Consider the following 26,381-nt stretch of genomic DNA (forward strand, 5'->3'; position numbering starts at 1 on the left):
ACAGGGAAATCAGGCAGGAAAGAAGGACATAATTAATATATGCAAATTTGGAAATGTTGACATTGGACTCCTAGTGAGATGGCAGTAAGCAGTGGACTGAGGTGGAGATTTGGCCCGGAGTCCGCATGCAGAATCTTCACCCTATTCAAGCAGCTATTGTAAATAGCCTTCTTAGGAGACACTTTGTCAAGGATGCAGTTGCAGGACACGAAGGAGGAAGCCAAGTCCACATTGCAAAGGTATTTTCAAGAAGTCTGGTGGTTTAGTTAGCCCAAAAATGTCTTGGTAATTTGAACTCTTCAAAGAGAATGTTATAAAAACAAAAATTTATTTCCAGATGGTGGAATTTGAGGAGGAAAGGATTTAAAGAAAACAATCTTAAAGAACTAAAGTCTCTGTTCTTGACAAAAGACCCTCATGTTTTTATTTGGGAAACGAAGATGTTTTTGAATTACAAGATCACATAAAAGCATCTGAAAGCAGTAAACCTTCTTGCTATTTCCATCCTGTCCCTTAGTGAGCTTAATTGTTTTCACATTTATGAACGATCTTAAATTCAAATGCATTTTATCCTTGACATTTTTCACCCCACACATGCATCCCTGCTAGTTTCCAAAGCCAGGAGATAATCTTGAACATTTCTAATGTTCCCTATAAGATTATGTTCTCTCATCCATTTGTGTTGCCATCTGTCTCCTGCCAAGTGAAACAGTCTTTCATACAAGGAAAGGGCTCTAGGAAAGAACGGAGGAAAGAAGCCATTTGCTTAAAAACAGACATTACTCAGATATATGGCTGTAGTAGGTACATAGAGAATTTCCTTTGTGAGGAATTAGGAAGATCGAGTGGTTGGGAAGAAGGGCAGGAAGCCACAGTTGGCCACTTCCTACAACCATGCAACCCTTGCCTGAGGACCCTTGCCTCTCCCGCCTTCGGTCCCAGAGCTCATGTGTGTGTGTTGAAACCGGGCTCTGACTCAGTATTTAGTGGGAATGGCAAAGCTTGTGGGAAATGTAAAATTTGTTTGACTGACTGTTTAATCAACCAGTCTCTTCTCTTTCCCTCTCCCCCCACAAAAACCTACTTTTGTTTTTCAGAAACATCTTAGATATGAACAACTTTTTTTTCCTCAGACTTTCCTATTTTCCCGTTAGTGCCTTCCTTCTTCCAAGATATCTAAATATGCTCATTTATTTTCCTAAAGGATGCCAGAAGAATGAAATATTACCTAAGTTAAAATTTCCCCATTTCTATTTACCATCACTGAGTCTAAACCCCGACATTCATTGCTTTATACACCTGGATACATATATATATACACAAACTAATAGTTATATATTTTTTCTTTCCATGGTCTTAAAATGCCTGAGAATGTTAATTTAGTCAGGTTCTTCCAGAACTTTTCTGGACCTATTTTGAAATATAGCCACTGCCTTGAGACTAGTTAACCCAAGGGCCCTCGGAGCTCCGGGGTCACCCTGCCACCTCCTATACCTTTGTTACTTGAAATTGGCGTCCTTGAACTTCTAGTGGTAGCCAACCCAGTTCCCTGGGATTCTGAGGTAAGGTGTTGTGTGGAGAATGGACAGTGGCTAGCCTACACCCTTCAAAGCACATTTATAGGCCTTCCCTGTATATCAGGCACTCCGCTTACATTTTCTCACTTAATCCCTGTAACAGCCTTGTGAGTTAAGCATTGCCAGATCTGTTTACTTACAGGGAAACTGAGGCCTAGGGAAGTTGTGCTGGTTTAGTTAGAGATGAAATTTCACATGTTCAGAAGGAATGCCTTGTATGGACCGGGCCTTTACACAGAGAGCCTAGGTAGCCACTAAGGCAAAACAAGTTTCAGCACTGTCTCTGAGTCCTCCCGGGTCCCATGGGAGAGAGAAAGCTGCATCACCGCAGAGGGCAATTAGGGTCTCAGGTTCACATCATTCTAGACCAGATGCCCGCATGCTGCAGTGGGGGAGCGGGTGTGTGTCCTTTCCCAGGGATCTGCAGGTTCCCGGAGAAACTGGGCCTTGCCCCATCTGGTGTGGGGTATCTTGGTGTTGCAACAGCAGTAACACAGACAGCAAGATGTCCTGTTGCCTCAGGCTGGCCACGAGAGGCCACTTGGGTCCTCTTTATCTCCAGGGCCAGTTGGGTGGAGTCTGGACTTTTCCTGGGAGTTGCCAGGCACACAGGGACTAGGTTACTGGGCACCAATAACTCCCCAGAAAACCCTATGAAAATAATGTATCTTTGAAAATTAATCATGCACTTACATGTCAAACATGGTATGTGCACTTAAGTTCAAATCCTGCATCATAATCTAGGTGTATTATTTTGCTTTATATTTAAGGCCCATAGACTTCAACTAAGGAGACAAATTGGTGAGCAAAGAAAGCAATTCTTGCAGTCTTTAGGGGATTTGGTTCCCCCAGAAAGAATTGTCTTAGAAATATTTAGCAAGAGGGAGACTAAGTACAATAATATTCCCAGTCAGGCTATAGATCACCACCTTGTGCAGAATTTTCCCTGTCTCGTTAGTGATCCTACCACTGATCCTTCTGCTGGAAGAATTACCTAGCGAGGTCTCTTTGCTGTAGTGAGTAGTCTTGTGGGAAAGACTAGAAGAAATAGGATGTAGAAACACTAAATTAGGTGTATGAGCTATTGGATACTTCTCATCTGTGTCTTTGGTAGCCACAATAGCTAGCTAGCAAGCTGCCCTTTTATTTCATTATATCATTACATGATTTTAGTTATTTATGTTGTCTTCACTTTGGTAGTCTGTCTTTAGCCCTATAGGATAAACGTATTCAGTTGACCTACATAGTAGCTTAAGGCACTTTATGTTAGAACATTCCATTTTAGGCTGAAGCAGGGGGGAAGAATTAGGGCAGAATTGATTGTTGAAGGGCCTTTTGCAATTCCCACTTTCCTGAAACAGAATATCCTTCTTCCTTGGCTATCATTAACCTTTATTTCGAACAGAGTAAATTACTGGACTCAAAATTTATGTTATTCACTAACGTTGACTGGTAAACAGCTTGTCTTTTCACCAAATATCATTATTCAAAGTGTGAAAACAGTGCCCTAGAACAATTTCGCATTCTTATTGATGGCCTCTCACTCACCTAAAGTCCTTTGTTGGGTTTTATCGTGTAACACATTGTGGTTACCCTGCTCGACTTTTACAGAGATGTGATTCACCAATTGCTAGAAGCTTCTTGCCAGTTTTGCTGAGGATCAGATACATAGATTAGATTATGATTGTTGTTGCTTTTTTTTCTTTTATACTTAGAAAAGACCTATTCTTCAGAGAGTCTTAAGTGTTCCACAGAATCAATTTTTTGCATTCTCCTGGTTCTGGCCTTTTAAATTATGATTTTTATACCTTCTTTAGAGCTGGGGTGGAGGAAGGAGAGGGTTCACATTTGACAATCTGGCATTCAGAGCTTTGCTGCCCTCCTCTGAGGCAGAAATGGAGTGGGTCAGGGCGCAGAAGAGAGCCAGGCTCAGCATGTGGCTGGAGGGGCAGGAAGTTGGTCCTGGGAATGAGAGTTAATGAACTTCTCTACCCACCTGGCCTCCTGGCACATTTGGCAGACTCCTGCATTAAATACCCCAGCACTCAGAAATGATCAGGGCATCTCCAGAAGCCCTACTATTGATCTGAACAAGTGAAGTGTACACCTATGGAAGAGGTAATTATGGACTAAAAGTCTGTTCTTACTGAGAGCGAGAGAGAAGGTATCATCTGGCTCTAGCATATTCCTCATCTTCAGAAGCATGTCAGGATAGTTAATACTGTTTCCAAATGAGAAAAACAAAGAATGGGTGAGGAGTGACAGATATGTAGGACCCAGGCTGGTCTTAGAAGCTGCCAGGTTTGAAATAATCTGGAGAGAAAAGACAAGGCAAGGAGAAAAATGAGGACTGTGCTTATGATACAAGTCTCCTCCCTGACTTCCTCCTTATAAATGCAAGGATCACGCCACAGGGAAGGACTCTAGGGCCTATGCAGATGGTAGGCTCTTTGGATCTTGTGATTCAGCTGACACCTTTAGAGGAGGGAGAGTGAAATAAAGTTTAAGGCATGTCTTTCTGGTCCTGGGAGCCCCAACATTTTGCATGTTGTCAACTCAGTCCTAAACAAAGTCTGAATTAGAATTCTTGAGGCCTTCGTTTCAAATCTTCTAAATAGAGACAAATGTATTTGGAAAAATAAATTAATTAATTTTAAAAAATAAATAAATCTTTTTTAAAAAAGTCTTCTAAATAGAACCAGGATTCTGAATATTCTGAATCATAATAATGCCTGCAATTCAGACCCATGGAGCTAGGGCCTGCCTGTCAGTTTACTTATTTGGGAACAGAAAGGACTTCTGGAACTTTTGTAAGATCCAATATTTGTTCAGGATTAAAAATTTCTTATTTTTATCCTGCAGCTATGACCACTGTTAATAAGAAAGTGTGTAGTACTCCAAATGTACCATGTGGCATTTTGGATGGGCAGGTCTCTTATTAGTAGCTTTGGCTCCAAGGGACAAAAAACGAGCTCCAAATAGCCCAAAACAAAGTTGAAAAATAAGTAACTTTCTTTTAGCTCACCCACCTCTTTTTATCAATATCCATCTTTTCTCTTGTGAGTAATTACTAGTCTTCATCTTAGCTGCCATTCAGTGAGCATTACCATACAGAAGCAGTAGGCTATTTATGTGCCCCATATGAGCTCCGTGAGTTCTGTTGTTTTCCTCATTTCCTGTGTGAGGGAAGATGATGCTGAGGGTTACAGGGTGAAGTAACCCACTGGCGGTCTCAGAGCCAAGTGAAATGCGTCTCTTCCTTGGCTTACCTTTCTCATCCCTGCTATGGCAGCCCTTCACCAGTCAGATAAGCCAATGCTTACTCTCAGCCAAGGTGTTCAGTGATTTTTAAGATCTTTATGTGACTGATGAACAGCTGGAAATGACTCCAAGCCCTTTGCCTTTGCTGCTATAAATGGTTATATTTTAAAATAAGACTCAAAGACAAGGCCCTGGCTGGGTAGTTCAGTTGACTAGAATGTCGTCCTGATACGCCAAGGTTGTGGGTGTGATCCCTGGTTAGGGCACGTACAAGAAGTAACCAATGAATGTGTAAATAAATGGAATAGCAAATCAATGTTTCTCTTTCTCTCTCCTTTCCCCTCTCTCTAAAATTAATTTTAAAAAAAGACTCAAGGGAAAAAAGCCATGGATAACGGGACAGTGGAGTACGGTTATTCCTAAGGCAGGAGCTACTAAAGATTCCTCAAATCGCCATAGAAGTTAGCAGCTCTAGGCAGAGCATCCCACAGCACAGCTCCAGACACATCACAGACTATTGTTATCTGGTTAAAACCCAGATAATGTTCTCATTACATGTAAGCAGAGCACAGGAAAGCTGCTTTTGTTCATGGAGTGTCTCCTATGGACAAAACATCAGCTTTATCCACCAACTCTGTATAAAGTAGCTGTAAATTCTAATGTCCACTGTTCCTAGGTCAGGATTTTGTTTTAGGTTTTATATAACACTTGGATTTATACTTTAAGAAAAATGAGCACATGTCCTCTATTTCATGGAAAACTATGGATGGTTTTAATTTGTCCATGCTTATAATTAACCAGATATAAAGGTGAGCTTGTCATGTTATTTTTCACCAAAACGTCTTTTTAATGTTTTTGTCTTGTTTGTCCTTGCTCATAATTTTAGTACAAACATACTTTTGGATGATCAGTTTCAACCCAAACTGACTGACTTTGCCATGGCACACTTCCGGCCCCACCTGGAGCATCAGAGCTCTGCCACAAGCATGACCAGCAGCGGCGGCAAACACCTGTGGTACATGCCAGAGGAGTATATCCGACAGGGCAGACTCTCCACTAAAACAGATGTCTACAGCTTTGGAATCGTGAGTACCGGGGAGGCTCTAAATTGAGTAGTACCCCTGAAATCTGCGTGGTTTTATTAACCAATGCCACCCTGATAAATTCCATATTTTTAAAAGGCTTAAACTTCTAGGTCTATGGGCTCCTGTTATTTGTCTTATACATTAATTTTGTGTAATCAATCAACAATAAAATATAAATTTATTAATTGGAATGAACTATGTTCATTGTTAAGGTTAATAGTCACAATTAATTGTGCATATATATTTAACTTTCTATATATTTTTTGTAGGTAATAATGGAAGTTCTGACAGGTTGTAAAGTCGTATTAGATGATCCAAAGCATATTCAGCTGGTAAGAATCACCTTCCTCTCTGCACCTTGGTCATCTTCCTGATAGAGTTCTAAATGAGGTTCTCCTCTTCTTCTCTTCTTCTTGTCTTCTTCTCTTCCTAGAGAGACCTCCTTATGGAGTTGATGGAAAAGAGAGGACTCGAATCATGCCTCTCACTTCTAGACAAGAAAGTGCTTCCCTGTCCTCGGAATTTTTCTGCCAAGCTCTTCTCTCTGGCAGGCCAGTGCACTGCAACGCGGGCAAAACTAAGACCATCAATGAATGAGGTATGTATACACACAGTTTTATTAAAAACTAAGCCCACAGAACCATGGAAAATCTAAATGCGATAAATTACGTATCTAAGTGAACTCTTTATTAATGAGACAAATCTAGCACTGGAAGAGAATTCTAATTGAATACGTAGTTTTTCCAGTCTACAGCCATACCACCCTGAAGGCGCCCGATCTGGTCGGAATACATAGCTTTTCCAGGACAAAAAGTCACATCACTTTGTACTCTGGTAGAGCTCATTATTGGGTAGAACCAGGGACCTGCAAAAATGTTAATAAAGAGATACAGTATTTTGGAGAGAATATTTTATCTAAACTTTTTTAAGAGATCTGCCCATTAAAAATGCAGTATGTATTTTTCTTATTGGTTTTTTATTTATTCACCTGCCCGATCGATTTAATCATCCATTCATTTAGTATTTGTTTATAATAAACAGATATTTATTTAGTGCCTAATTTGCATGTGCCAGACTGTGCTGGGTGCTGGGGATAGAACAGGGATCGAGCTACAGTTGCTGCCCTCAAGCCCACAGCCCATCAGTAAGCATGGACTTTCAGTGCAGAAAGATAAGCATAATGGTGGGTGGGAGCACAGAGTTAGAATACAGTCTAGCAGATGGAAGTCAAGGAAGCTTCTTCATGGAGGTGACAGCTGAGCTATGACCTGAAAAATAAGGTGGGTTTAGGTAGCTTTTGGATGGAAGAACTTCCCAGGCAGAAAGAATAGACACCTGCAAAGGCTCAGAGCGGATGAACTTCACATTGCTAAGACCACAAGTAGTTCTGTATCATGGAAGTGGGATGGTGGTGAAGGAAAAGCTGCAGTGGTTACAATAAAAGATTCCAGGTGGTAAAGGGACATGACTTCCATCCTAGGAATTTGAGTTTTATCCTGAGTCTATATGTAGAGTAATGGAAGGGTTTTAATCAAGGAGTTGACATCATCAGAATATAAAAAACACTGGGCTAAGAATCAGGAGAGCTGTATTCTAAGCCTGCCACCGGCAGTAAGAGTTGTGGGACCTGGACTCTTGGGCCCGGAATGGAGCTGTGAGGTACACAGCAGAGGGAACATGGAACTGGGAGCCAGAGATCTGGGTCAAGTAACAACAGGTCTACTCCTTACCAACTAGTGATATTGATTGATTTCCTTTTTAGAGACTCAGTTTTGTTGTCTATAAAGTAAGAATAATAGTGTTCTTTGTATAGATTAATGGGGTGATGTGTGTAAAGCACTATGTAAATTGTAAAGCCATTGATCTGTATTCTTTTAAATTACAAGTGTGTGAGAAGGTATGTTGTATGTTATTTTATATCAGGTCAATGATTCTCGATTTGAGCTGCATACCCTAATAAACTGAGAAGCATTAAAAATACAGATTCCTGGTCCACCATCTCTATAGTTTTGAATGACAGCCTTTGGGGTGGGGATAAGGGATCTGCATTTTAAGAATGCTCCTCTATGTAAATCTGGCATTTGAGAACTATGGATTAGATTTATAGTACCTGTAACCCTTCCAATTCTCCACATATTACGGTTGAAGTGAAAAATGATAAATTCACCCAAGGTTGCAAAGTAGGGGTGGCAAATCTAGGCCTTAGGTCAAGTCTCTTGATATTCAATACAATGTAATTTGGGGTTTTTTTTAATGCTTTACTTCAAGTCACTTAAATTACTCATTAAAGTGAAGGATTTAGCTAGTCTCTAATACCTCCTTAATCAAAATTCTATAGTAGAAATGACTTCATGAAAAGAAGAGTACATTCCTTAATAGGGAGACAGAAAAAAAAAAAGGAAAGGTTATTCAAGTTTAACTCACTGTTTGCTTTTTGGTTAATTAGGTTCTAACTACTCTTGAAAGTACTCAAGTCAGCTTACATTTCGCTGAAGATCCTCCCATGTCACTCAAGTCCTTCAGGTGTCCTTCTCCTCTGTTCTTGGACAATGTACCAAGTATTCCAGTGGAAGATGATGAAAGACAGAGTAATTATTCACTGCTTCATGACAAGCACTTGAGAGAAGTGAGAATGACTCAGAAAATTCCCTTTGAATGCAGCCAGTCTGAGGTTACATTTCTGGGCTTTGAGAGAAAGGCAGGGAGTAAAAGAAATGAGGACACTTGCAATGAGCCCAGTTCTTCTCATGAATTTTGGTCTCCAGAGCATGCAGCTCCATCTCAGGACTCAAGGGCCTCTGGCATGAACGTGGACCCTTCTGGAGAAGCTCCAGGCCATTCTTGCAGGTGCAGGCCTATGGAGATTAGCTGTTCCCCTGAATCCTACTGGAATGAATGTGAACAGCACAAAAAGGAACCCATTTTACCAGAAGATAAAGAAGAGGGCAAGGATTACTGAGGCGTGTGAGTACAGGTACCATCTGGGAAAGATGCTGCCTTCATAAGTAATGCCGAGAGGATGACATTGGTAATGCAGATAAACAGCCTGGACGGTCCCATTCTTTACTTTCCAACTTGCAAAACAGAGTGACTTAAAAATGTGTTTTATCAGGTAATTGGCTCATGAGCAAACCTAGGCTAAATTAGAGTCATTCAAGATTAATTGAGATAATGGGCTCTGACTGCAGACCAACAAAACAACCAGAACCTACCAAAAAGAGACTGAATTCTGACGTTTTCTTCATCAATATGAGCCCTCAGAGCCTTCAGTCCACTAAGTATGTTCCATTCAGTAGGATTCCATTGTTTAGTTTTGTTTGCTTATAAAGGTTGTAGGAAGTGCCTAATTTATAAATATTAATAGATGCCCTTTAAAGAATTGTCTTTTCATTTACTTTTATTGACTCTTATTATTTTTTTCTGTCCATCCCTATCAAACCTGCATGTCTGAAAATGAGCCAGATTCACCCTTGGCTATGACATGTTCTGTGCAGAGAGGGGACTCTTGCCCAAGATTTGTATTCTGTATTTAAACTCTTGGGGTAGTTTATCACATATAATATAGTTGTTTACTGTTATTAGAAGTTCTTTTTTAAAAAAAACAAAACAAACTTAGAGACCTATTATATCCTTAGTAGAATGTTTGAAATTTTAATCAAGTAATTTTTGTTTCTGAGAAAGTGGCTGGTCACAAGAGCTGAGGTCAGCTTTTTGTTACATTCTGTAGCTTCCAACTCTGTGCCTTTAGTCCTGCTGTTTCCTGGATCTCGCCCTTTTGAAATCTTACCTAATGCTTCAGGGCCCAGCAGAACTGCCATCCTTCCAGTGGCCTCCCTAACCTCTCCAGCCAGAAGTACTTTATCAGCATTTTCATAGCAATATTTATAGTTCTATTTTATACCAAATTATATCAAAGTTGCTTGTGCCATCTTTCTCTTTGACTAGGCTTATAAACTCCCTGTATTAGTTTTATATTATTGCTGAAATCAATCATCACAAACTTAGTGGGTTAAAAAAATTAATTATTTTGCAGTTCTGGAAATCAGAATTCCTTGGCATTCCTTCTGGAGGTTATAGGAGGAGATTCACTTTCTTACCTCTTCAAGCTTCTAGAGGCCACCTGCCTCCCTTGGATCATGGCCTCTTCCTCCGTCCTCAAAGCCAGCAACATGGCATCTTTGAATCTAGATCCCCCTCTTTTTCTCTGACTTCTTCTTTATCACCTTTCTCATACGTTGGCCCTCCTGCCTCTCTCTTATAAGGATAAGTGATTGCATTGGGCCCACGCAGGTAACCCAGGAAAATCTCTGCATCTCAAGATCCTTAATATAATCACATCTGCAAATGTCCCTTTTCTTTTGTAAAGTAATAAATTCACAGGTTTCTGGGATTAGGATATGGACATCATTGGGGGGCCATAACTCTATCACATTTCCTGAGTGTGTAGGGGCCACCTCTTTAAGGCCTAACATGTTATCCTATACAGAGCAAGTGCTTCCTTATAAGTTGAATTGAAGTATCTCCATGAACCCACATAATCAAAAATTCAGCGATAGTAAACATTGCTGAGTAAGTTAACAAAGTGGGGATAATGATTGTCTTAATCATGGTGGGTTGAAATACTTCAAGAAAACCGTTTCCAGAGGATTTACAGAATCTCCCCCTTCAGGGCATTTACAATAAAAGGATGCAGCTTTCTGTGCATCAGAATAGGCACGTGTGTGTGTGTGTGTGTGTGTGTGTGTGTGTGTACAGTTGGGTTAATCATAGTCAGATTGGAGTCTATATTCAAGAAAAACTAATGAAAAAAAGAAGTTATTAGGAATTAGGGTCAGGTTAGAAGACCAAGGTTAGAAACATGGAACTATGTACAATTCTGGGAGGAAAGCGATCTCATGGCAGAAAGTAAGGTTCAAAACACAGTAAGCCTTAGTTTGACTGACAGGCCCCCAAAAAGCTGCAGGTAAGCAATTAGGAGAGGCCATGTTCACAGGTGGGTCTGCAGGGACCTGGCTGTCAAGTGCTGTCTTCCTCATCTGAGCATGATGTGTGTCTTCATGGTGCTCCCAAATGGCCTGTGTGCTAAGATTAGTAGGGAAGAGGCTTAGACTTGACTTCATAGGATTTTAATTCTTGTGACCTGTCCTAGTTGGCAACTCTTGGCTATCCATGTTAATGAAAGGAAACAGTAAAAGTCTTTGGCATTTGGCTTTATATATCACTAACCATTCTGAGGCTGATTTAGCTTGTTTTATAGATGCTGTCTGAAAGGACCTTCAGTGAGAGGTCACTAAGGAAGCTCTGATTAACACCAGGCCCACACCATCACTCAGCACATATGTAATCTGTTGATTTTATGTTGATTTGAATTTGCTTATTTGACTTAAAGCAGTGTTCTTTAAACTTTAATGTGCATCAGAATGAAGTGGAAGGCTTGCCAAAAGTGCAGATTGCTGGTCTCACCCAGTTTCTGAGGTAGTAGTTCTGGGGTTAGAAATTGGGCTTTCTAACAAGTTCCCAGGTGATGCTGGAGCCACTCTGAGAACCACTGCCCTAAAGTGTTCTCAGATTTTTCTAGATCAGTAGATGCTACCTTTCTAACTAGGCTGTATGTTTTTTGAAAGAAGTGTCATTTCTTTATATTCCAGCAATGTTGTTAATCTATGATCTCCTTGACTAGATCACCTCACTTGGGGGTGAGTATTTTGGACATCTAAAGGACCAAGTCGGATTAGCTGGCAATAACCTGACTAATGATATCGTAAGCAGATGCCGCTGTGGCTTGGAATTACCAATTTTCTGCTGAGTGATCCAGTCCTCCTGACTATTTGCTTTGCAGTGGGTGCATCAGTAAATGTTGGTTATAGTAATTGAATCTGGCATTCTGCAATGGGCAACAAGGGATACCTCGTAGCTTCATGATGTGCAGAGTAAGAAACGAAGAATGAGCTTCCAGTAAGTGTTCCCTCTGATCAGCAAACATGAATTAGTCAAGAATTCCACTCATCTGCATCCTAATAATGCACCGTGAGCAATCCTCTAGGGAGGCTCTATTTACTTGTTAGTTTTCTTCACATTTTATGATGCCCCAAAATATTTCATTGTTTTTGAAAATAGGTATGAGATCTGACATAATCAATTTTATTGACCTCTTGAGAATTGTTATAGTGACCTGTGACTTACTGCATAATAGTAGTTTTATACAGTGGTACATCAGCCTGTGTAAAACAACTTTTGTGACCTGACTGTGGCCAGTACCGGAAGTAAGGGCCATCCTGAGTAGCATTTACTAAGCATCTGCCAGAGTCGAGGCACTATATCAACTACTAGGATACCAAGTAAAGAAGAAAAGGGATTGACTCCAATAAATAGTTGGGTGGCATCTATTATTGAACCACCAACCAATAGAACTGAAAGTAATGGCTGGAAGGGAGAGGAGGATACAAAGATTACTATGCACTTTCGAGAGGGTAAAGAAGGCTTCTTGGAGAAGCTTGCTGGAAGATAGAATGGAATAAGAGGAATAGAAGAGTACCCAAGAGGTGTTCCAGGAAGGCTCTCTGGAGAATTGGGGGCCCACAGCTCTACCAGAGCTCTGCACAACACCACCTGGGGGGTGGGAAGAATGGGGGAGAGCAAAAGGAACCGTGTCCAGAGCTCTGCATGTTTTTTTCTGTTAACCATCACAAGTACCCTGAAAGTATGAATCCCATTTTATAGATGAAGAAAATGACTCAGAGAGATTAAGGAACTTGCCTGAAGTCCTCCCAGATCTGGAAGAGACAAGATTTGAACCCACATCTGCCTGACTTCAAAGCCCAATGTTCTTTTCCTATGAAAAGGCATGAATGTGAAGAGTCATTTGCTAATTCCATAAACTTTCAGTAAGCACACAAGCCTTGCCACATTTTCTGCCTTTATCACTATGCTGCTCATCTGCCACAGTTTCCTGCCAACACAGTCGTTTGATGTAAATAACATGAATTCATCCGTCCACTCACTCATTGAATAAGTATTTACCAACAGCCTCCTTTGCATCAGGTACTGTTCTAGGAGCTAGGGAGATGATGAAGATCAAACCCCACAAAACACCCTGCCCTCATGGAATGTACACTTGACTGAATGAATGAATGAGTGGGTGAATAGGAAACACTGGGAGAGTTGTAATTGCGGTTCTCGCACTAACTGGCAGCTCTCCACAGGCTGCCATCTCAGGGTGCTGTCTGTACGCACATCCTGGCTCTTCTGCCAGCTCTTGTGTAGGAGTTCTAAGAGGTCTTGTCCTTGTCCTATGCAGTAGCTGATATCTCCGTGGCAGCCCATTGCTTTGCAATTACTGTGCATAAAGCAGTCTATGACATGCTTTGTGGCAAATATGACAGATCCTATTCTTTCATTGACCAATGATTTTTTTCAGAGCATGTACTTGCTACTGATGGCGTCTTCAGCAGGCTTCTTCTAGGTCATCTGAAACACCTATATATACCTCACCTCGCTATCACTCCATAATGGAATTGCGGTTGACTTCCTTCCTGTCCTCAACAAAATTGAAGTTTCCCTGGGGACATAGGCTATATACCCTGCTCATTTTTTCATCCCTAACAGCTAGTACAGAGCTTGGCATATAATATGACCCAATAATATTGGTAAAATTAATGAGTCAAATAGTCCTTTAAAGCATCTTCAAAATCATTGGTATCTAGTGTATCAATACTAACATCTTATTGTGCCCAAATTTTGTCTTCCTGATACCCATGATATCATCAATCATTGGCTTAAATAATTCCACCTCACCATTCTTGGATAAAAATTTTGGTTTCAAATATTAATATATGAGATATATTTAATGAGAGGAATTAGACATTGTATACATTGCTTGTAAATTTGTTTCATGATAAGAAATATTCCCAAATCATGTCTGAGCAATGATAAACCAACATTTTGACAGGTAATAAACCAATGTTTGTTATATTTTGTTTCCATCTATCCCTCCCAAATTATAGATATTTGATGGTTCATTGGACTTGACATGCAAGTATTTTCTTGGGAAGCATTTTTATTTCAGAAGATCAACATTACCTACCAAACCTTCACATAAGAGCCTCCTAATTGATGTCATCCGCCTCATTGCAAACTTTGTGGTCATCTATATAAACAGCAATATTTTTATAAATATTTTCAGTTTTTCATTTGCTTCTTAACTTTAAAATTTTCTTACAGATCAACATTAATCGGAATGGGGGGGTAAGAAGGTAGAAATAACTTATTTGCAATAGTATGCAGGTGCAAGTGCATATTTATTGAGCTAGTTTCTATTACCATAGATCAAGGGAAGTGATCTCAAAGAAGTTGACTCTTATCGTGAGTCACACTGATGTTGCAATGGGTGTCAAACTGAACACTCTTTATTCAATTGCAGGAAATATCTGCTCTGAAAAAGGGTAGGTTAAAATTTAAAAGCATCTTCTACCTGAAAATAAAAAACAGCTGATAAATATGTATGCTACAATCATTGATTATTATTGTAATCATATGATACTATTGTAATCAATGATTATTATTTTATTAGTATTAATTTTACCCTCCCAGATTGGCAGATATTGAAGCAATTGAAAAGAATATGGGCAAATGGACATTCTTTTTTCAGTGTTAGCTGGAGTGAAAATTGGTACTTTTTAAAGAAAGTAATATGTATCAAATTTGGCAATATGTATCAAAAATTTAAATGACACACTTTTATCCAGCAATTTGCTTAGGTATTAATTCTAATAAAAATTATATAAATGTGTAAACAAGATGGCAAAGATGTACTTTATGATGTTTATGATATTAAAACATTGGAAACAGCCTAAATGTCTTTCAATAAAAGATGGGTTACATAAATTATAGTACATATATACAATTGACTTGTATGCAACTGTCATTAAAGATTATTTAGATCTATGTTTATTGCTATGGAAATTTGTCTCCGAAATATTATTAATAAAAAATCAGATTCCAGAATAGCATGTTTAATATGGGCTCATTTATAACACTGGATATTTTATAATAATAATGTGTTTCATAGAGAGATCTTTGCCAAAAAGTTAATGATTTTTTTTCTGGGCTGTGGTATTTGGGTGATCTTTACTTTCTTTAGACTTTTATGTATTTGAAATTTTTATAATGAACATGTGTCATTTTTATTCTCTGAAAGTAATAAAGCTATTCTTATTTTGGAAAAAAATATTTTCTACAGTTCTATGTTTGCCTGCCTCTCTGCTTAGTTGTGGCCTTGGTAAAAACTGACAACTAGTAATAATGCTTCTGTTCCATTGCCCTTTGCTCTCTCTGTCTTCAAAGCTTAGTGACTGAAGCTCCACATAGATTTGTCTGGTATCCCCTGAGTAACAAGTTTTGAGACAGCTTACAAAAATCAATCCAAAAGGCAAGACCAGAAAAATTGAAATGCAAGAATGTATAATGGATTACAATGCACAATGGAGACTACTTTGTGATTAAATATTAGTCAATTTTGGTAAAATCTTTTAAAATTGCCCTTTGTAGCTAAAATTACAAATCAGTATTTCAGCAAGTAACCTACAGTTTAAATTTAAAAATCTGGGGAGATAAAATTTTCATCACAAAAAATCCATTCCACAGACTTGTGGCCCACCATCCCTTTTTAGCCTACATAAAAATTATAACTTGCTGAATTTAGTTGACTCGGAGCTGTAGTTAGCAGTTGCAAATAAAACTTGTAGTAATGCAAAGGAATTGTGACTAAAAACAGTGGTTTTCTCTAGCAGGTAGAGATGGAGTCTATATAACAGTATGAATGATATTCACAATAATGCATTAATTATAAAGGGAAAGAGCAAACCATACTCCAGGGTAAAATACCAATTCCAATTAATTTTATCTGGAGAGACTGTTTTGTGGACATAACTAAGTTACAGAAGCTGTAAATATGATAAAAAAAAAAACCACTTCCCTAGCCAATCCAGCTGAAAGATAAATTAGTGTTGCCTTCTTAAGAGCATAACACAGCCACGAATTTTGTTCTTTTGATGCCAAATTAATGTGTTGGTGCCATATGTGTTTCCGGAAGAGCAATACCAGGGAATACCAGCTGTACCATCACTGAAAAGATTTCAGCAAATGAGAAGTTAAGGAATCCAATAAATAAATAGAGTGTAAAATAAAGTTATTCTGACAGCACATTGGGGTGAAGTATACATAGCTTCGTAGTCTTCTTAATCCCATGATTCATTAATGGTAGTTTCATGTCATTCTCAAAGTGTATACACTAATTACAGTGCACTTACTGAACCATTAAACTTTGGACCTTGTGATATTTCTTTTTCATTTATGTTTGTAACACAGGATATTTAAAAAGAGCTGCAATGGCTTTAGCCAAGGGCAGATATTGTTTTTATTTTATATATGCTAGAGATAAATGTAAGATTCCAGTATGCTTACAGAGGCAAACATGCATGATTCTACTGATTCACTGCCCGCAGCTCTAAGGCTACTGCCCGAGACAGGAGGCAGAGCCATCTCTGACACTTTCCTTATGCATTTGTCCGGCAGTTAGAAGAGGGGGAAATAATTCATGTCATTACTAGCACCCTGTCTTAGCCATTAAAATGTATTCCTCTAATAAAAAAATATTACCATATTTTAGAAGACAGTCTGACATGTCCTCATCTTTCTCCCTGTCTCATATCCTGGCATCATCATTCCTTAGTGCAAGTCATTTGAGTGAACTAGGTGACACCATCACATCCTAGTTAAAAGATCTCACCAATTCCAGTAGTTACACTTTCACTTCAGCCACTGTTTCCAAGTCCATACGCTGGACCCTCCCACCGCCTCGAACTGTTAACATCAGAAATCATAGCATGCTATCCCTGACATCTTGTTATATGACTTCTTCATTTTGTTTCTGGCCTATCAATGATCATCTTCTTCCTCCTCCATCCATATTTCTTTTGCTGAGTCATGGGTTCTCTGCATGAGTGGTTGTCTTTATGGAGAAACAGAACACCCACTAAGTACTTCAAAGAGGTGGAATTTAATACTGGGAATTATTACCAAAGGATTGGGAAGGCTAGAAGAGTGGGAAAAAAATCAAAATGTGTCCTGGCTGATGTGGCTCAGTGGATTGAGTGCAGGCCTGTGCACAAAAAGTGCGCCGGTTCGATTCCCAGTCAGGGCACATGCCTGGGTTGTAAGCCAGGTCCTCCGTTCGTTTGGGGCATGTGAGAGATAGCCCATCAATGTATCTCTCACACGTCGATGTTTCCCTCCCTCTCTTTCTCCTTCCCTTCTCTAAAAATAAATCTTAAAAAATCTTTTTAAAAAAATGAAAATGTAAAGTTAGAGATTAATAACTATAGGAAGCCATTCTCACTCTTAAGGATAAAGGAGGCAAAAGGGGGAAAGTGTAACTGAGGGCCCATGACCACTGTCCCACTGGGGCCTCTGAGAACCTGTTGCTGATGCTTCCAAACGGTGCTGCCAAGGAGGGCAGCAGGAATGTGGACTGTGCCACCTCTGCAGCAGCGTCTGTCACTGCTGGGGCCCGATATGAAGCAGAGGAAGACAGAGCTTCTCCATTGCTTCCACGGTCCAAAATGAGGAGTTAGCTTCTAGAAACATCTAGGACATGTGGTGTTCTCTGAACTACAGCGGAAAGCACAGGAGGGCAAGAAGAGAGCTAGCTATGAGCCAACAGACAAAACCTACCCTTTGTTCAGCATTTATTCTCACCCTTGAGTCTTATTGAAACTTCCAGTGACAATAACAATATGACACAAATACTCTTTAAACAATTAAAGATGCTGTCACTCTCCCAAAACAGAGGGGCAAGTTCTCATCAGTCATCATTTCCATCTCTAAGTGAGCTTAACATTTCTTCCACTTGAATTTTCTAAGAATAAAGGTAATCATCACTAGTATTTCTTACATGATACGAGGAGAAAAGAGATTAAAAATAAATAATTGGTTAATACATGCAAATACATACAAAACAAATGAACTATACACAGCTGCTATACCCTTTGTTTCTATAATTTCTCACAAGGCTGCAATTTATATTTATATTGTGCTTCTTTCATTCTTTTTCCATGTTCCCCTTGCCCTCAGCCGGCATGTCGGTCATACAGGATTCCTACCCTGACGGGATGCATCAAATCTTCACTCCCAGAGCGTGTGAGTCCTCGAGGGCTGTGGCTTCGTTAGGGTGCTACAGCTGTACACTGAACCTGCGATAGTGCTACTCAGAATTCCCTGGATTGCGCCCTGAGACCTTCCTGCCTTCATTGTGCTCACCGATTTGATTTCCCCTTGACAACTCCAGTCGCTATCCAGAGCTGTACAATAACCCACTTCTTTCTCCTCGGTTCATGGCAGGAAGAGCCCAAAATGAGAGTCTTTTCAACTTCCAGGTCAGTGAAACCATTGTTGTGTCTACATGGGACCATTACTTACTTGAGATCTTAGACCTTTAAATTAGCAGAGCTCAAAATTGAAGGGATAGAAAGCAAAAAAAAAAAAAAGTGTCCTGGTCATTGAATAATGGGAAAAATTTTAACTCAATAGCTCTCTTTTTAAATTTTTTAATATATTTTTTATTATTGTTCAATTACAGTTGTCCCCATTTCCCCCCCGGCCTACCCATCCCCCACCTCTCACATTCAATCCCCCCCCCCTTCATACATGGTCCTTGAAAACTCTTCCCCTTCTTTCCTCCATCATCCCCTTCCCTCCTCCCCTCCCCTCTGGTCACTGTCAGTTTGTTCTTTATTTCTATGTCTCTGGGTCTATTTTACTCACTTGTTTTTCTGTTCATTAGGTTCCACTTATAGGTGAGATCATAGGTTATTTGTCTTTCACCACCTGGCTTATTTCACTTAGCATAATGCTCTCCAGTTCCATCCATGCTGTTGTGAAGGGTAGGAATTCTTTCTTTCTTTCTGCGGTGTAGTATTCCATTATGTAAATGTTATACCAAATCAAATGTAATACTTTAAAAAAGGTAAGTAATAAGATTATTAGTTTATTCTGTTATTTAATTTGGGTATGTTTCTGTTAACTTAGTCTAAGGTTGTATGTGTGCTAAGTGCAGAGACATGCATGCCCATATGTGAATAGGTGTGTCTATGTATGTATATATATGTGTGGTGTGTGTGTGTGTGTCTTAAAGTCATCACTGTATAGTAGTTCTTATTGAGCTTATGGATATACCAAGCCCTTGGAGTCATTTTTATATAAGCTGTTGATAGCACATATCTCTTTCATCTTTTCCTGTGTCAGCCTTGTTTAATGGTAATGAGACTAGAACGGCTGAGTGACTAATCAAGGTCTTATGAGTTGTTGGTAGAAGAGGAAGAAATTCAACCCTGGTCTTGTTGCTCTAACCTGGTATGTTTTCTGTTATACTTTTCTATGTGGAAATACCTCATAATCATTCAAGAAGACTTGTTCTTGACTTTTCTGACAAATTTTTTTTCAAAAGGCTTAAAAACACACATAACTTTGAAACATTACTAATATTTCTATGAATCTGTCCTATGGAAAAATCATGGAGGTGGAAAAATTATAGCTAGAAAGATGTTCATTGGTACATTGTTTATAGTAGTAAATAGCTGGCAAGAACCTAAATGTTCAACAACAAGAAATTTGTGAAATAAATTATAACTAAGTATAGTCTTATATAACATATTATATAAGAATGTTTGCCCTACATTGTTAAGTAGGAAAAGGCAGATTACTAAACACTATATAAAATGGTACCCTATTATTTTTGCAAAAAGAAAGTATATGAATACACAATTTTATAAAAAGGACTAGAAGAAAAAATATCTAAAAGAAACTGGGTGTTACGATTATAATGATGTGCCACTTCTTTTTTACCTATCTATATTTTCAAACTTTTCATCAATGAACATATATTACTTTAATTTTTAAATGATTACCATTATTAGAATAGTTACAAATTAATTTTTGTAATAATATGTGATAGAATTTGAATAGTAAATAAAAAATATATGCAACAATACATCAGTATTTTTATTGCATAGCTTTTTGTGTAAGAAAGCTGCTTTTATCTTTCTACTTTACATGTTATTAATATCTTGTAGTGACATCCCACTATAGTAGCTCTTTAAATGTATTAATTGCCAGTATTTCTATTTGTATAAATGCAGACAGGGTTTTTGTTTTTGTTCTCAGGGAGAGGCTATTATAAGATAGTGAGGATAATAACCGCCAAGCAAATATTCAAGGGACTAAGCTTAATTTGTTAGAGTACTGCAGTGGTGTGATAACAATTATGAGTTTGCTTCCAGAGTGGGAGACTAGGCTGTCTACTAAACTGCAGAATGTACCTCTTCACAACCCATCCTCTGCAAATGTTGCATTGATTACACTGGAGACCACAAGAAGGCACGGGTAGATCAGCGTGAAATGTCCTCCCGCTGGTCAATCAGCAATCCCATGTTTCCACAGGAAGTGCAGCAGCAGTTGGATCAAGGAATGTTAATATTTAATTATAATTCAATTAAAGTTTAATTTAATTTCTAAATTCGAGGAATTTAAAGCCAGCGTAATTAAAAGTAATGACTGCAAAGTCATCCGGCATGTATTCTCTCTCATGTTCTCACCCTCGTACAGTCTCTTCCCTCAAGGGTTGTTTGCTCCCTGCTGACCTCCCTCCCAGGCACTGCTGCTCTGCTTGGTGGAATGTTCGTTCACTTGCAAAGAAATTTCTTGTCATTCTTAACCTGCTCAAAGATGTTTTCACCCTTCCCGTTGTCTTAACCAAACCTGGCTCTCATCATGAACACTGCTCTCCTTCGTTTACAATTTTGTCCAGTGAAGGGTGCTCATTCTTCTGTGCACCTGACCCCTCTAGGTCTGGGAGGGGGAGGTCTGATTCTTCCAGCTCCACTCCGCTGCTTTTATACTATTGACCAGCCCAGGGCACACAGGGCCCCATGCACAGAAGAGCCCCAGGCTTGGGGTTTAACGCTCTGAAGTTGATCTTGAAACGCAACAATTGTTATGAACTGAATTGTGTATTCCCACGTATATGTGGAATTCCTGACCTTCAGTATCTCAGAATGTGACTGTATTTAATATTTTACTGTATTTTATTTTAGAGAGAGGGGGAGGGAAGGAGGAAGAGAGGGAGAGAAATATCGATGTGAGAGAAAAATGTCCATCGGCTGTCCTCTGCAAGTGCCCCGACCTGGGATGGAGCACAGGCTGCAACCCAGGCATGTGCCCTGACCGGGAGTCGAGCCAGCAACTTCTCAATTTGTGGGACGACACTGAACCAACTGAGCCACAACGGCCAGGACTCAAATGTGACCGTAGGTAGAAATAGAGTCCTTTAAAGACCCTTTAATTAAGGTTAAATGGTATCATTTGGGTGGGTCCCAACCCAATCGGATTGGTAAGAAGAGGAGATTCCAAATGTTATAAAATTCCTTATAGAAGTAGGACACAGACACAGCGAAAAACCATGTGAGGGCAGAGGGAGAGGACAGCCTTTTACAACCAAAGGGAAAGGCCTCGAGAGAACCCAAACCTGCCGAAATCTTGATCTCAGACTTCTCACCTTCAGAAATATGATGAAATAAATTTCTGTTTAAGCCACCCAGGTTCTTTGTTATAGTAGCCATGGCAAATGAACATAACAATTTCACCTAATTTGTGTTTTGAGCGGAGTCTGAGGAGACGGTGGAGCACACACCTACCCCGGGGGCTTGGAGCCTTGGCTTCTCTGGGTTCCTACCTTCTACTGCCTCCCCACCTTTGCAGGTCAGATTCTTGGCCCCCCACTACCCCTTCCCATCCCCAAAACTCTGGGTCCTGCCCAGCCTGCCCTTTCCTGTCTCCTCCCCAGGGCAGTAACTGGCTCATGTCCTGTCAGAGTATCAGGCCCACCTGTGTCCCACCGTTGTGCTCCGGCCCTGGGTAGGGAGCCTGGATGCAGGCACGAGTAGTGTTGAGATGGGGAAACCTCACCCCTGGCATCTTCAGCTGGGGCATGGCAGCCCCATCTCTGCTCTATGCTGGCAGGGGCACAGTATCTGTTTGGTGGGCTCTGGGCTGGCCGCGTATCTATCAACTACCCTGATCCAGGTACCAACTGTGTCTGGGCGGGTATCATTCCTTGGTAGCTGCCCTTCCGCCCTGGTTTGCCGGGTGTGCTGTGGGAAGGGAAGAGTGGTTTCTTTATGTCCAGCAGGGGGCTCAGCCTATCAGGGGAGCAGGAAGTCGAACACCAGGGAGCCGCACACACACACAAACAAAGCCCCGCAGCACTGCGCGTCTGCTAGGGTCTGCCCTAACTCTGCAAGTATCCCCATGTCCAAGGGACCACAATGTGAAATAGTAAACAACAACACGATGACAGGTCAAGAGAGAGGGACTGCAGCAAAAAGGAAAGGAGTGGTTTTTTTTCCTTAATATTTTAGTACCTTTAACAGCATTATATTTGAACAAAGGCCCCCACGTTTTCATTTTGCGCTGGGCTCCACAAATTATGTAGCTAGCCCTGCCCAGCCTCCATATAAAATGTCACCACTTTTAGGGCTCAGACAACCTGGCTGCTTTACCCTCTCTCCTCAGTACTCTTGCATACACACAGCTTACCCCCTTCGCTAGTCTCTTTACCCGGCGCCCCCCCCCCACCCCCCCCCCCCCGCGCTCGCAATGCTGATGGCAGGGCAATCCGTTGCGAGTGCGTCAGACCCAGCTGCACCCAGCCGTCCCTTTCACCAGCATTCGAGTCCAGCCTAGGAGAACAGCTAGCTCCTGCGGCCCGTGCTCCTCTCACTACCCAGCTGCTCCACCTCTCACCCTCAGCACTGATTTAATGCACAAGCTTCGGAGCAGATCAACCAGCTGTGTGACGCTGGACAAGTTAGCTGCTGTATGTGTCCTCACCGGGCTTAAGGTTAAGTAAAATAACACAGAAGATGTGGTTAGCATGGTCTCTGGAACGTATGTTAACCTTTGGATCACAACTTCTCCTTCTGGCTCTCACCTTCTTAATCCCATCAAAGGAGGTTCCTACCACCAAGATCTCTGGACTCTCAATTTCTCTGTTCTATCAGGACAATCCTACCCCCACCCCTAGGCTTCAATTCCTTTTTTTTTTTTTTTTAATTTTGGAAGCATCCTCAGTTTTTTTCCCCCTGCCATATCTGAACTGCAAAAATAACTGATCTGCAAAAAAAATGGTCTAGTTCTCTCCCCTACGATCTGCTTTCTGTGAGGTTACGGGTACTGCGACGTCACCGCTAGGCTGACTACAGCCTGCACCGCGCGGTCTCCACTTCCGCCTGTTGCTCACAGCTGCTTAGCTGTCCTGCTGGTCTCGGGTCAGCTGCCGCCTCCCCACCCAACCGTAGTCGTCAGGTTCCTCTTCCAGACTTCTTTTCTATCCTCTGACTCTGAGCCCCTATGTCTGATTTCTACTTCAGAGGGAAAAAAGCAGACATTGGGCTTGACGCTTCACTCCCTCTCCTGCTTCCAGACAGACCCACGAATCGCATGTTCTTCCCTCCTGCCCGCTCTCCCTCCATCTGTTTTCTGGGGCTTTTCCCTCTGTGCTCGGCGTCCTATTCCTCTCCTTTATTCAGTCATTCGTCCTTTCTGCTTTTTCAGCTTCCCATTGCCCAACATAGAAACCGCTTGTATCTTTTTCAATATTGGGGGTGTGGAGACGGACCGCTTCTTTAATCATATCTAACTTCCTATTCTTCTCAACCAGGCTCTTTGATAAAGCAGTTTGCACTAGTTTACACCCTTTTTTCACTTCCCATTTGCTCCTCAGCTCTTCAAATACAGGGTTTTCCCTCCATTCCACTAGAATTTCTCTCTTTGAGACAATCAGTGGCCTCCTAAATGCAAATCCTGGTGATCCACAGTCACACTTTACCACACTTGATTTCTCTGCAGCATCTGACATTGCTGAATTCTGCTTTCAATCATGCCCTTGTGCCCACAGCCTAGCACAGTGCCTGGCACGCGGCCGACCTTCAACGATTGACTAGGTAAACACTGAAAAACAATGCAGAAAAAACTCCGCTGCATCAGAGTTCCACCAGGGGGCGCTTTCTCTGCACTTAGAAAGAAATAGGGCAGGCACTTAGGAAATCAATTCTTTATGAAAAATTCAGCTTTGTATTTAATTTTTAAAGCCATTTGTTGTTTATTTAATGGAAACTGAAATCCTGCCATGTTGTACAATTCTTGGAGCACTGTACTATTGCCAACTCTTTCTGGTTCTCATGGATAATGTCAATATTCAAGTTTGTGTAAAAAACAAAATTGAACATGGCATTTAATTTTGCATGATATGAATTAAGAGCATGGAATTTATGTGAAAATTTCTTTTGCATTTTCCAGTTAATATCCTTAGATAAGGTTACTATTGAATTAGTTCATTGCCAATAGGTTTATAGATTATCCCAAAGACCTGTTCTTCTAAACCTTTATTTCTTTATCACACTTACTCATATTTACCCTCAGTTGCAAAACCAATGCTGTATTCCTACTGATCATCTTGATTTGCCTAATGCCACAGAGATTTTAATAAGGGGAACCAAAGGGGAGAAACTGATTTTACTAGCAATTTATAGCCACTTAAATGCAGTAGAAATACACTTAGCATGGATACAATGCTTAATATTTTAGTGACTCCCTTCAATACAATATTTCTGACTGCTACAAAGCAGCCATGGTATAAAGATTCTGTTTTTAAGGGACAATGTTGTTCTTAGCAACACTGAAAACATTATAGCACAGCTAATGGTCAAACACTGGGATTATACTCGCTGTCAAGCAAGGAAACATGGAGACATCAAGAAATGATAAAATACAATCAGGTAAGTGCAGCGACAGACCATACAGCAAGAACTGCGGGAGCACAAGGGAGGAATTAGCTAAAGGACGCTTGTTCCATAGAATGAACTGCAAGGAATATGTCCAGTCAGCTTTGGGAAGGTCCATGGACTCCGCCCCATAACAGAAGCCTCCCCCTCTAATGACTGCATATGGATGAGGGTTATTTCTCTGTAGTATGTCAGGGAGACTGTTTCTATGTTTTAAGTAAACTGTGTGTGTGTGTGTGTGTACATGTGTGCGCGCGCGTGTGTGTGCGCACGCAGATTGTTTAGGGGTTTTGATATTAGGGATAACCATGTCACTTTGGACGCTCCTCAGCATTCACTGAACTGGAAGAAGGCCTTGCTTCTTCAACTTGATTTTTGCCCACCCCTGAGCCAAAATTCTGGAAAGCATTTTGGAGTAATTTGGCCTGCACACTCTCCTCTCACCAGCTCAGCTCTCAACCCTGAAGGCATGTATTTATCACCTAGCAACCTCCGTCCTCTGCCTGGAACACTCTACCTGCCCACAGGGAAGTGAACCCTCCTTCTTCCTCTGACATTAACAGAAGGGTGATGCCAGGTTTGGCTCAATCCTTTCCTCAGAGAAAACCTTTCCTGACCTTGTGGATTAGGTCAAATGCCTGTTAAAAGTTCTCTTCCAGTTCTAAATATTTCTCTTATGGAGCACTTATCACTATTGCGATTTTGCATTGCTTTTCTGGTGTTAAAAGATAAACTGAGGCTCTTGTAAAATTTAAGACTTTATTTGAGCAAAAATCGATTGGCATCAAGCAGTGCCAAACTGGAAGTGGTTAGGAGGGCTTCACTTACAGAAGCTGAGGGGGGAGACTTTTACAGAGAAAAAGTAGAAGCAAAGTAAGGAAGTTATTGATTGGCTATAACTTTCAGAGTAGATAGCTGTTTGTAATTGGTTGTCCTTAATTTTCAATTTATAACCTTGGGGAGTTTATAGGCTTAGATTTAGGTTTGCTTATGGAGGCTGCCACAGCATTAACGTAACTTTAGTCTAATGGCCTTCATGTTTAATTAATTTAATACTGGTAATCATTTAATTAATTACTGACTCCCAGGCTTAGCTGAAAGTTCTGGGGAACTTCCAGGTATATCCTTGCTCACCATTACCTAGTGGAATACCAGGCACAAAATAAGCATGTTAAATACATGCATGCGTGAAGGTTCCAAAGGATGAGGAAATAATTTTGTTAAACCGTAACACTGATGTGTTGTTCTGGAAAAGAGAATGAATGTATGCTAGCTCTTCTCCTCAGAGAAGTCCTTGTGGTGGGGAAATAAGCAGAAGTCCTTTGACTTTGAGCCCTGCTTAGAGAAAAACTATTATCTCCAAAGCTTTTTTCAATTCTTTAAAGGCAGAGCTGCTGACTTAGACCTGAAGTTCTTAGGAAACTTGGAAAGGTTACTAGTTCCATGGACTAATGGAGGAGGGCCAGGTATGATGCACATGAGCAGGAAATTTCTCCAGGATCCCAGCAGTTGATATGTTCCCCTATTTTTCTGTGCTCGTTTAGTCTGTCATTTCTTCTCTTTCT

General features: G+C 40.5%; 1 protein-coding gene across 1 annotated transcript in view; it reads left to right on the forward strand.

The window, feature by feature from the left end:
• IRAK3 (interleukin 1 receptor associated kinase 3) overlaps positions 1 to 9,246 on the forward strand; it is a 47,729-nt gene extending 38,483 nt beyond the window's left edge. Inside the window, exons 9-12 of the mRNA XM_054580059.1 lie at positions 5,725 to 5,923; positions 6,193 to 6,255; positions 6,357 to 6,521; positions 8,370 to 9,246. Of these exons, the coding sequence (XP_054436034.1) occupies positions 5,725 to 5,923; positions 6,193 to 6,255; positions 6,357 to 6,521; positions 8,370 to 8,882 (940 nt within the window). The 3' untranslated portion in view covers positions 8,883 to 9,246. The remainder of the gene's footprint in view (positions 1 to 5,724; positions 5,924 to 6,192; positions 6,256 to 6,356; positions 6,522 to 8,369) is intronic.
• Positions 9,247 to 26,381: the final 17,135 nt, after the last annotated feature.

This window comes from Pteronotus mesoamericanus, unplaced genomic scaffold, assembly GCF_021234165.1.
Source record: "Pteronotus mesoamericanus isolate MK-2021 breed Mesoamerican mustached bat unplaced genomic scaffold, CSHL_Meso_final contig_56, whole genome shotgun sequence".
NCBI lineage: Eukaryota > Metazoa > Chordata > Mammalia > Chiroptera > Mormoopidae > Pteronotus > Pteronotus mesoamericanus.